Genomic DNA, 11,977 nt, shown 5'->3' on the forward strand with positions numbered 1-11,977 from the left:
CCTCAAGGTCGCAAGGAAGGGCTCAAGTGGCCACGGGTGTGGGTGACACTGCAATACTGGCAGTTGCATTGTACCTTTTGCCGGTGTATGTAACTAATCTACGTCGCCTCTATGTTGTCTATAATCTACTCTAATCTAGGTATATTCTACCGTCGTGTCTCGTACCTAATGCTAATCTGATGCCATGAATCCCCATGTCTATGTCTTTTGTCTAATGCCCATTAAACGCCCCATCATGCCCAACGGATCTCCAGAAGCCTGTATCCACTCTCGTCACCACGCCCGACACCCGTGCGCTTCTCTAGTTCCTCAGAATGAACAATCGTGAGCCTTTGTCCGTCTGCCCGTGCGGGATCCTGGGTTGCCAAGAACGCGGCCTCCACGCTGTCGCTGACGCCGTTGAAGCGGCCGTTCCGACGAACAGTTACCATCAGCCAAAAGACACCATTTGTTGCCAGCAAGTGAGCCGCGCAGTCGCGCAACCACACCGCATGCTCAGGAGCGTAGATGACGTCTGTCGCAATGATGATGTCGGCAGGAACATCCAAAGGCGCTTCCAACACAGGCGCAGACCAGTCAAGAGCTGCAGCTTGCACGTGTTTCACCTCGGAAACTGGAAAATTGAGCAAAACGTTGGATCGTAGGTTCTCGAGCACAGCCTGGTGATAATCGGTCGCGACAATGGTCGGACTTGTGGCCCCCAGGTACGGCAGCATACCCCCAAGCACCAGGCTGACAAGTCCGGTACCTGCGCCTAATTCGACAATGCGAGGCGAGGGGCCGAGTCCCGGCTGCGCCAAGCCGAAGCACGCGGGCGAAGCACACATGATCTCCGAGAAGAGGATCGAGGCGCCCCAGCTTTGGAGACCGACGTCGTCGGGGTCCGCAGAGTTTGTGCCCGCCAACCGATCGTTGAGTCGCACTGTGACAGGAACGCTGGCCCGCGACGTGTCGGAACCCGGAAGAACGAGGTCAAAGGCGAATTCGCGCGCATAATCCTGGTTCTGGCCGTTCTGGTCGTCGTCTTTTGGAGCAGCGAAAAAAGACTCGAGCACACAGGAAGCCTGGTCAAGGGCGCGCTGGCATGCCTCGTCGGACTCGAAGCAAGGAAGGGTCTCGGCTCGAGCAATGAAGCCCGTCAACCAGCGCTCCGCGAAGCTACGCTCGAACGCATCAACTTTGAGGGCAGCCAAGTGATGGTCGAGACCGTCGATCTCTTCGTGCTCATCGTCCGTCTCGGATACATAACCCGAGTCAGCTAGGGGCGACTTGTCATGATGAGCGGGCTTCTGTGTTTCGGGTGTGAGCTGGAAGGCAACCGAAACGGGCAACGAGCAGTAAATCATGGATAGGCTGTGCAGGGCAGACGTGACGTCGGCTTCAGAGAGCCGGTCCAAGGTCCGCAAGGGCGGGAGGCTGCTCGATGGCGGCAGCGGATGCGCTGCCGGTCTCATTTGGCCCGTTTCGACTCGACTCGGTTCGGCTCCTCTTGGTCCCCACGGCGGATGATGTGTTGTGCCCGCCCCCAGCGAAACGGCGGCGTGTGGACATGCGATGGGTGGAAGAGGGGCAAACGTTCGGTGTCGGATTACCGGTGAGCGAAAGGGAACAAAGGACCGGAAGGGCGGGTCACGGATTATCAAGGTTTAGCCGGCGTCATGGGGGGGAGGCAAAAAGAAAGGAAAGAAAAAACCCCCAGACCATCTCACAGTCGACATGCACCAAAGGCAGAGGCAACGAAGATAAGGTGTCTACAGAGTATAAACTATTGCTATCTGTGGGCGTGTGCGCGCCACAGTCGGGATCCACTTTCCCAAATGAGGGCATCGTGAAAAATCTTTGGGTGCCCTATCCCTGCTCCGGTCGGCCTTTCGGCTTGGGGGCGAAAGACCTCAATGGGTCTGGCCCATGACGTTTGGTGCATCCAGTCGGAAACCAAGCTTACCCCAGACTTCATCAAGGGTACACCTTCAACCGTAAGGAAGAGAAAAAAAAAAAAACCAAGCAGCCAAATTTCAAACTCCGGGGCTTGTCGTTATTATATTGTGCGTGACCAACTCTGGCTCTCAAGGAATGGAGAGAGCATGGGGAAGCCATTAATCACACTCGTCCATGAGTCAGACCCCCAAACTCCGAAAAATGCTTCACTGGACATCTAAGACAGCAGCACGTGCTCTTGACAACTGTCGAATTAAACACTGCAAAGGACGGCGGCCTGTGCTAATTAGCCCTAGTCATTAATAATTAACAGAGAACTTGTCTGGCCTGTCTCGGTCCCATATGTGCCGAGTCACAGTTGCCCCCCACCACTTACTCTCATCTACCTTATCGATGTCTTCTCTCCACTTGCCGCCCTCATAGCAACCCTTTCATCCAAACTACCTCCCCCAACATAGGCAACAGTTCCAATGCTATTTTCGGATTCCTTAGTAGCTTCCAGTGAAACAGGATTACTAACCGTGCGTACGACACCTGGGGATGCGTCTGTTGGCTCTCATCCTAACTATACACACTTATTTCCTTTCTTTTCTTCGTTTAGGGCTCTTGACTGCTCACACTTGGCACTGTTTAACGTTGTTCTTGTCCAACGGCGAAAAGTATTCCAGACCTATAAAAGTCATGCCAACTGGATAGCTATCAAGAGTACAAGAATCTCACTAAAAACACAAATTGGAGTCGTTTGAACCATTCAATGTTTAAAAGAACACGAAGAAGTCCACTTCAATCATATTATGAGCCTCACAGATAATCATGCACAGAACAGGATTGCTTCAGCGGGTCACCCCATTGCCATAAGAGACCCACCCTCACAATACAATCCCACTTACCTAGTCCCTAGTCTCGACTTCAGCATCTGACTTTGGTAAGTGAATGGCGGGATTGCCGTAGGGGGTGTGACGCAAAAAGTTAGTTCGGCAATCACAATCTTAGGTGTTAATCACAATGACAGTCTTCTGAACCTTGTACAACAGTTAAATGAGATGAATATTTAACCTTGGGTGTCTACAAGAGAAACCAGGCTTGCAGATGAGTCGTGGCCAAAGAGATCTCAGACATCATGAAGAATGACTGATAATTGGAGTATTTGAGTGTTATCAGTTGATGTTCCGAGACTCAGAGGCCTCCCGGAGAATCGGATACTGCACCTCCACAGGTGGCATTCTCTATCATGGAAGCCATTGCTCTTTGCTGCAATGATAATGCAGATAAATGATTTTGTCTTATTGATGAAATGGTGATGGGGTACTGTCAATAAGGCACTTATGCCAACCTTGCCAAGCTCACTAAGAGCTGTCTAAAATCGAATTGGAAGAAGAGAGTTTAACATAGGAGGGGAATGTGGTATTCCCCTCTCTCGACAACTGAGGGGTTGAGGCTTCAAGGCTACACCATCAGATGAGATCAGACTTGATTTTCATCACATGGTGCAGGGGATGGGATGCTACAGTCTCCAAGTAATAATGATAAGTACAGAAGGACCAGTACCAACTCAAAACTGAATGCATTTTCAGCACGATCTTTCCAGCCGTCAAGCTTGTCAACAACGAAGCTTATTTCGCTGAGCATAGCTGCCGCATCCTTGGTGGCCGTAGGTGCTTCTTTGTCCTATGACGGCTACCAAGTTTTTCGAGTTAAGACCGGTACCAAAATGGCTTTCGTTCAGCAAAAACTTGAAACCATAAAATTCGACGAATGGAACACAGTCAGAAACATGCATATCGATATTGCGATTTCGCCTGACCGGATTGACGCATTCATGAAACTCAACCTGGATTATCATGTCATGCACAAAGACTTGTCCAGGTCAATTTCCTCAGAGTCTGCTGCGAACGATGTGTGGAAGAGACATGTCAATGATCTGTCCTAGTACAACAACTATCACCCATACGAAGACCGCAAGGCTTACTTCAAAGCCTTGTATGAAGGGTTCCCCAATAATTCAAAGCTTGTATCTTCGGGGACTTCTCATGAAGGAAGAGAAATATTTGAAATATTTGGCATTCGCTTTTGGGGCGCCAATGGCCCAGGTCAACCAGCCATCTTGTGGCACGGAACGGTCCATGCAAGAGAGTGGATTGTTGCTCCTGTAGGTCGTAGAGCGCGATTTTTTGTCTGCCTCCAGCTGACCGAAACCTCTAACTAGGTTCTTGAGTATCTTTCTCTTCAGTTGATACAAGGCTATGGCGTCGACAACGCTACGACCGGATTTATGGATAAATATGACTTTTGGGTTTTTCCAATCGTAAACCCTGATGGTATATAGGCATAACAAAATCCTTACGAGGACCGACTAACCGAGGTACAGGATTTGTGTACACCCAGACCACCGAACGATTATGGAGAAAAAATCGTCAACCGCCTCCACAGGGAACCAACTCAACTTGTTTTGGAAGAGACATCAACCGAAACTGGCCATATGAGTGGGATGCCAACCCGCTTGGTGCGTCCGCAGACCCGTGTTCACAAACATATAAAGGTGTTGAACCGGCAGATACCCCGGAGATACAGGGCCTCCGCAAGCTAGTAGACCAACTGCGAAATAGTAGCGGGCTTAAGCTTTACATTGACTGGCACAGTTACAGTCAATATTTCCTTGCGCCGGTTGGCTTCAACTGTACCTACTATATTCCCACCTTAGGGCAATACATCGCGCTAGCACAGGTCACTTCAGATGCCATAAGGGAAGCAGAGGGCGTCACCTTCACCTATGGTCCCAGTTGCGCGACCTTGTATCCTTCGACAGGCGGGAGTTTTGATTACGCCTATGCTATTAGTAAAGCAGCCAGGTCTTATCTTATCGAGTGTCAGGTGCCAGAGGTGGGGGGCACCAGGGGACTACCAGCTGTAGGGCCACGACCAGGAAAACTATTATCCAAGGGTTACACAAAAGCAAAGTTTACAGGAACAAGAGAATTAGGAGAAGGTAGATTAAAAAATAGTTATAATTAACCCCTAACTACACTATTTATAGACTCCTTTACTTAGTACTATAACACCTTTAATATATTTTAATCTTTACTTATCCTTAGGTGTACTAACTATTAGAGCTATAATATTACCCCCTAACACCTAAGCTACTGCCTAGCAAGGCATAAGTGTTACCTCTAGGCAACTGACCTTAGACAGTAGCAACGCCTAGGTGTAGGCAGAGAACAGGGGCCTACTAGCGTAATAATAGCTCTAGAGTAACCTTAAAGAGATAACAAAAAAGAAGCTTAAGTACCTCCTAGAGGAGTAAGTAAAAAAAGCTAAAAAAAAAAAGATAGTTAACTAGATTCTAGCTTTAATAGATAAGGCCTTTATTAAAGAGGTATATAATACACTAGGCCTAGCTATTACTCCTTAGCTAAAGTATAAGCGCTACTATATTAACGCACTATTAAAGTAGTTACCTTTAATCTAATATAAGGGAGGTATATAGAATAACCTCTAGGACTTCTTATTTAAGCTAAAGGGATAGTTTAAAGTTATAAAAGAAGAATTTAAAGATAACTAGAGTAAGGTGTAGTACACTAGCTTTACACTAGAAGGTAACCTAGTGTATAAGTAGTAAAGGTATATTAAAGCCTACTATAATAGCTAGATAAAAAAGGTAACCTAGGAGGTAATAGAGACCTAGTTAAAGAATAATATTACTAACGCTAATATATAGGCCTTTAGTATAGTAGTAAAGCTTAATAATATAAAGTAAAAGGTTAACTAGTTATACTAGTAATTTATTAATAAGTATAAGACTATTAAGGTAAAGTACTTTAACTTATAAGCTAAGAGGTAATAGGTAGTCTATATACTTAACTAGTTACTACTTAATCTAAAGAGCTATATATTAGCCTAGGGGATACTAGAGATATAATAAGCCTTTAATAATACTATATAATAGGCTAAGACGCTAGCTAAAGCCTACGCTAAGGATAGACTAGTAGACTAGTAGAGGTAAAATTAGGAGCAAAGGGACTAGTAGGTCTTAGCTATACTACTAAGTCCTAATATAAGGGTCCCTATAATAGAGCCTTAGTCTATATACTTTATGTCTACGCCTATAATAACCTAAGGTATATTAACGCTAACGCTAAAGGCCCTAAGGGTAAAGGAGGAGAGAGGTAACTACTTACCTTTAACTAGGCTATAGTACTCTTTAACTTACTTTAACTATAGTAAGCTAGGGCATCTATTAGCTAGCTACACTAAAGAAAAGTACTATAGGTGTAGTTAGCCTAGACACTTAAGTAAATAGTATATAATAAAGGTAATAGGGGTTAACACTATCTAATTACCCTAGGAGAAGAGGCTATACTACTAATTTAAGGTAGACTTTTATACTAAGATAAGTAGTATATAAAGGAAGAGGAAAGCATTAATTAACCTAGGGGTAAATAAAAACCTTATACACTAGAGGATATTATATATAAGGAGGCTACTAGTAGTCTATAAGGAGAGACTACTACTATAAAGTATATAGGGAAGTAAGGCCTTAGACTATAGTTTAGAGAAAATAGTGTTAAAGGTAAAGGATAATATTAAAATATTAAGGATATAAAGCTATACCCTATAAGTAAGTAATATAGGGGGATATAACGCTATCCTAGGGATCCCCTAGAGGTAAGCAGTAAGGCTTAACCTTAAGTAAGAAATAATTAGCTAGACTTATCTACTAGGCAAAGACTATATTTAACTTATATAAGGCTAAAGGGTAGTTAAGAGGGCCCTAAAGAATACTAAGGTAGTCCTTATAGACCTCTCTATAATCTAACACCTAGGGTATAGGACACTAGAGAGGGCACTAAAGATACCTACTTATATACTAAAGAAGGGCAAAGGGGCTAGTAAGGCTAGTAATATAAAGGCTATAATACTAGGAGAATATAGAGAATAGGCCTATATATTTAACATAGACCTAGCAGTAAGGCTAGTAGAGAATAACGTATAGACGTATATAATAGAATTAGAACTAGGTATAGTACTACTGTTTAGCCTTATCTACCTACTAGTAGAGAAAGAGCTAGAGGAGCTAAGGAAGTATATTAATAAATCCTTAGCTAAGGGCTAAATATAGCCTTTAAAGTTACTAGTAAGGGCACTAATCCTATTTATACCTAAGAAAGGGGGTAAGCTTTACTTTTATATTAACTACTATAGGCTTAATAAGATTACTATTAAGAACTAAGTACTACTACCCTTAATAAGGGAAATCCTAGACTATTTAGTAAAAGTAATATAATTTATAAAGCTAGACCTTAAGGATATATACTACTAGGTAAAGATCTATAGTAAGGATAAATAGAAGACAGCCTTCTACACCTACTATAGACACTATAAGTATTAGGTTATACCTTTTAGGCTAGTTAATACACTTATAATATTCTAATCTTATATTAATAATACCTTAGTAAGTCTAGTAGATATTATCTATATTATCTATTTAGATAATATCTTAATCTTTATAAAGGACAAGGAGAGCTATATAAAGGCAGTAAAGACAGTGCTAAGCTAGTTAGACGCTATAGGGCTATATACTAACCCTAAGAAGTACTCCTTTTACACTAAGTCTATTAGCTTCCTAGGTTTTATAGTATTTAATAAAGGTATTTTAATAGAACAAAAAAAAGTAAAGGTAATTACCTAGTAGCTACTGCCTACTAGTATATAAGAGATATAGACCTTCCTAGGGTTTATAAATTTTTATAGGTAGTTTATTAAGAACTATTCTAAGGTATATTCTTTTTTTACTAACTAACTATTTACTAAGGTAGTAAAGGAGTAAGTAATTACAAGGGAAGCTAAAAAAGCCTTCTATAAGATCTATACTATATTTACCTATACCTTTATTTTATAGTATTTTAACCCTATATTACCTATTTAAGTTAAGATAAATATATTTAACTTTATAATAAGGGTAGTACTAAGCTAGCTTTATAAAAAAGCCTAGTACCTTATAGCTTATATATTATAGAAACTCTAGGAAGTAAAGCTACACTATAGAGTACTAGAGGCTAAGTTACTTATAATTTAAGAAGTAGCTATATATTAAAGGCACTATCTCCTGTACACTTAGTACTATATTATATTCTTAATAGACTACCTAGGGTACTACTACTTAGTAGCTAAGCTATAACTTAATAGCTACTAAGCTAGGTTACTATAAGACCTTTTATTATTTAATTTTAAGATTAAATATTACCTAGGTAAAAATAATATAGTAGATAGGCTTTTATAAAGGCTAAACTACTAGCCTAGTAAAAAGGAAGAAAAAGAAGTATAAGGTATATTCTTAGAGAACTTCCTTAGTAGGTTTAAAAGGAGGGTAGTAGTAATTAGGTGTAGTAGACTACTAGGTTAAGATACAGTAGCCTTAGAGGAACTTATTACTACCCTAGAAGAGGAAGTTACTATAGTATAACTAAAGGATAAGTAGATTTAGTCTAGAGAGTAGTAATAACTAAAGAGTTACTAGGCTAAAGGGAAGAATAGGTTACTTTAATACTAGGGTAGGCTTATAGTACTAGAGGGATATATAATAAAGATAAGGCTACTTATAGTGTTTTATAATAAACTATTAGGGGGGCACCTAGGGGTAACCTAAATAATAAAATATATAGAATAGACGTTTTTCTAGAAATTAATAAAAAAGAATATTAAGAAGTATATTAATATATATACTACTTGCTAATATATAAAGCTAAGGCACTATTTACCTTATAGGAAACTAGCTTTCCTTTTATTACCTAACTAACTATAGGAGTAGGTTACTATAGACTTTATTACTAAGCTACTAAAGTTAAAGGAATTTAATAGTAAAGTATATAATAGTATCCTAGTTATAGTTAATAAGCTTATAAAGTACACTATCTACTTGCCTACTAAGGAAACCTTAATAGTAGATTAGCTAGTAACCTTTCTAGTAAATAAAGTGTTCTTTTATTTTAGACTCTTAACCTTAATAGTGTTAAATTATAGGTCCTTATTTATAAGTTACTTTTAGGCAATAGTATATTACTAGCTAGCTATTAAATAGAAGCTTAGTATAGCCTATTACCCTAAACTAATAAATAAATAGAGAAGTAAAACTAGAATATTAAATACTACCTCTAAGCCTTTTATAATATTAAGTAAGATAACTAGGTAAAATAGCTACCTATAGCTAAATTTATTTATAATAGCTTATAGTATAATATAACTAAGGTTACACTAGCAGAGGCACTAATAGGCTATATACTATAGAGTATATATAATATACACCTAGTAGAAGTAAAACTAACAGAGGTCCCTAAGGCCTACAAGAGAGTAAAGTAACTATAGAGCTAGAGAACTATAATTAGTAAAACGTTAAAGGTAGTTAATTAGGCCTATAAGAAGTAGTATAACGCTAAGAGGTCTAACGTAGACTTTAAGGTTAAAGAAAAGGTCTTTCTGTTAGCTAAGTTTATTAAGTAAAAGAGACTATCTAAGAAGCTATTAAATAAGTACCTTAGCCCCTTTATAGTAAAGTAGGTAGTTAATAAAGGCAAAGCCTATAAGATAGATATAGGTACTAGATATAAGATCTATAATATCTTCTCCTTATTATAGCTAGAGAAGTTCTAAGGATTACTAGTAAAGCCTTAACTAATACTAATTAAGGAGAAAAGGAAAATATATATAAAGTAGATTAAATTATAGCCTATAAGAGGCTATAGTAAAATTAGTAGTACTTTATTAAGTAAAAGGGGTATAGTAAAAAGAAAACTCTTAGGAACCCTAGAGGAATATTATAGAAGGATTATAATATAACTATAAGCAGGGGTTACTAAGAGAAACAAGAGTATAGCTAAGTAAAGTAAAGATTAGCCTAAAGACAACTAGATTAAAGATTTAATTATTATAGTACTAAGGCTAAGAATATAGGTAGCCTAAGGGCTAGGTATCTAAAAGTATAATAGGTAAAAGAAAATAACTAAAAGGAAAGGCTAAGGGAGCACTAAGGTAGCAGTAGTAAAGCTTACTTACTATTTACTTATTATCCTCTAAATTACTATTACTAATATTTTATTATTATTATTATTATTATTATAGGTAAAGAATATAAGGATATAGGGGTACTACTTTTATCTTTATTAGCCTTAGATTTAAGCTTACTAGTATACTAGAGAGAAGTTAATAACTAGTATAAGGGTACTAGGAGGCACTAGGTAGCATTAGGAAGAAATACTTATAACCTAGGAGTAAGTCTAGGACTACTTTAAAAAGAGGGTAGTCTAGGCTATAATAGTAGTAGTCTACTCTAGAGGGTAATAGTCTAGGCCTTAAAGGCTATAGTAGTAACCTTAGTAGTATAAAGTATAGACTTAGCTAGCTTAACCTAGTAGTAAAAGAGTTAGTAGTAGTCTTAAGGGCTATAATATAGTGCTAGTAGAAGCTACTCTCTTCTTAGCCTTAGCCTTATGCTTAGTATTAGGGGCCTTAGCTAGGTTAACCTAGCGCTAAAGTACCTTCTTAGCTATAACCTAGGCCTTGTTAATCTTGTCCTAGGCTAACGTTAGTATAGGGGTTACTAGGGGAGCACTAGAGGGAGTAAATATATAGTAATACTATAGTAGATATAGGTAGGCTTAGTAGAATAGTTTATAGCCTTAAAAAGGTAGTATAGCTTAATACTAGCTATAGTAGTAGTATAAGTAGCCTATTTAAGGGTTAATAGCTACTAGAAGTTATAAGGATATAAAAGTAAAAGTAAATATACTAGATATAAGGCTTACTATATATAGTAGTATAATAAGTATACTTATTACTAGTAGCTAAGATATATTAGCTAAAGTACTAAGGAGGCACTAGAAGGTACTAAGTATAAAGGAAAGTATATAGGTAGTCTTTATATAGTAGAAAAAGGCAGTAGTATAGGCCTAATATACTAGGACACTAGTTAGTTATTTAGTAAATATAGTAGTTATAAGGTATATTATAAATAAGCTTATCTTTTTAATATAGGCATAGGGGTAGTAGGAGGTAAGTAAAGTAAGAGAGGGCACTAGGGGCTAGTAAAACTACCTTAGTTAGTAAGACTAGTAGTAGTAAGGCTAGTAGTAGTAGTAGTAGTGTTATTAGTAGAAGTATTAGTAAAAGCAAAGGAAAATATAGTAGTAGTAAAAAAGCTAGTACTAATACTAGTACTATTATTATTACTATTACTACTAGGTAGTAGTAGTAATAGTAGTAGTAGTAGTAAAATAGAAAAAAAAAATAATAATAAAGTAAGCTATTAAAAGAAAAAAAAAGAAAAAATTAAAAGTAAAAAAATTAAAAGAAAGTAAAGCTAAAAGGTTACCTAATTAGGCTAAGTAGATAATAAAGTAAGTTATATAGTATCTTAAGCCTATAGAGTAAAAAAAACAGTAAAGAAAAAGAATAAGACCTAGGGGTTACTAGTGTAGCCTACTAAGAGGTAAAATAAAGGTCTCTTTTATTATAAGAGTAGTATAACTTAAGGCTTAGGCTATAAGAAATAAAGTAATAAAAAGGTAACTATATAATAAAGGCCTACTAAAGGTATATAGTACCTAAGGGGTATTATAGTTAAAGGATAAAGGTAATAAGGTATTATAGTAGACAAGGTATCCTTATTATAAGTAAGTAACCTTAGTAAGGCTAGTTAAGTATAGAGGCTTTAACTTAGCTAAAATAACTATAACCTTAGGAAGTAATAGTTTAGCTTAGTTAGACTATAATAGCTATAAAGGTAAAGTTAAAGGTAATTAGCTAGCTAAGGAGATAGCTATTTACTTAGTAACCTACTAAGCCTAAAGGTATTCCTAGACACCTCTAAGATACTAGCTAGTAGTAGAGCCCTAGGGGCCTACTAGAGTACTACTTAAGGTCCTAAGACAGGACCTTAAGGGGGAGGGTTATGTTAGTGCTAGAGGTAAAGGCACTAGGGGACTACTAGCTATAGGGCTAAACTAGAAAACTATTATCTAAGGGTTATATAAAAGTAGAGTTTATAAGA

General features: G+C 38.4%; 2 protein-coding genes across 2 annotated transcripts; one reads left to right on the plus strand and one right to left on the minus strand.

Moving 5' to 3' along the window:
- Nucleotides 1-61: 61 nt before the first annotated feature.
- On the minus strand, nucleotides 62-1,744 carry LY79DRAFT_572499 (methyltransferase domain-containing protein). The gene has a single exon (XM_060559367.1). The coding sequence runs from the start codon at nucleotides 1,452-1,454 to the stop codon at nucleotides 234-236; it is 1,221 nt and encodes a 406-aa protein (XP_060407424.1). The 5' UTR covers nucleotides 1,455-1,744; the 3' UTR covers nucleotides 62-233.
- A 1,678-nt stretch (nucleotides 1,745-3,422) lies between these two features.
- Nucleotides 3,423-4,849, plus strand: LY79DRAFT_595061 (uncharacterized protein; the record flags this gene model as incomplete). The annotated part of the gene is given in 6 exon segments (XM_060561744.1): nucleotides 3,423-3,455; nucleotides 3,551-3,850; nucleotides 3,869-4,087; nucleotides 4,145-4,243; nucleotides 4,558-4,804; nucleotides 4,833-4,849. The coding sequence occupies 6 exon segments, from the start codon at nucleotides 3,423-3,425 to the stop codon at nucleotides 4,847-4,849; spliced, it is 915 nt and encodes a 304-aa protein (XP_060407425.1).
- Nucleotides 4,850-11,977: the final 7,128 nt, after the last annotated feature.

The sequence above is a fragment of the Colletotrichum navitas genome, assembly GCF_030913465.1.
Source record: "Colletotrichum navitas strain CBS 125086 chromosome Unknown LY79scaffold_153, whole genome shotgun sequence".
NCBI lineage: Eukaryota > Fungi > Ascomycota > Sordariomycetes > Glomerellales > Glomerellaceae > Colletotrichum > Colletotrichum navitas.

Coding starts and splice junctions, on each gene's coding strand:
- LY79DRAFT_572499 (XM_060559367.1), bottom strand. CDS start 1,454: ATGAGACCGGCAGCGCATCCGCTGCCGCCATCGAGCAGCCTCCCGCCC.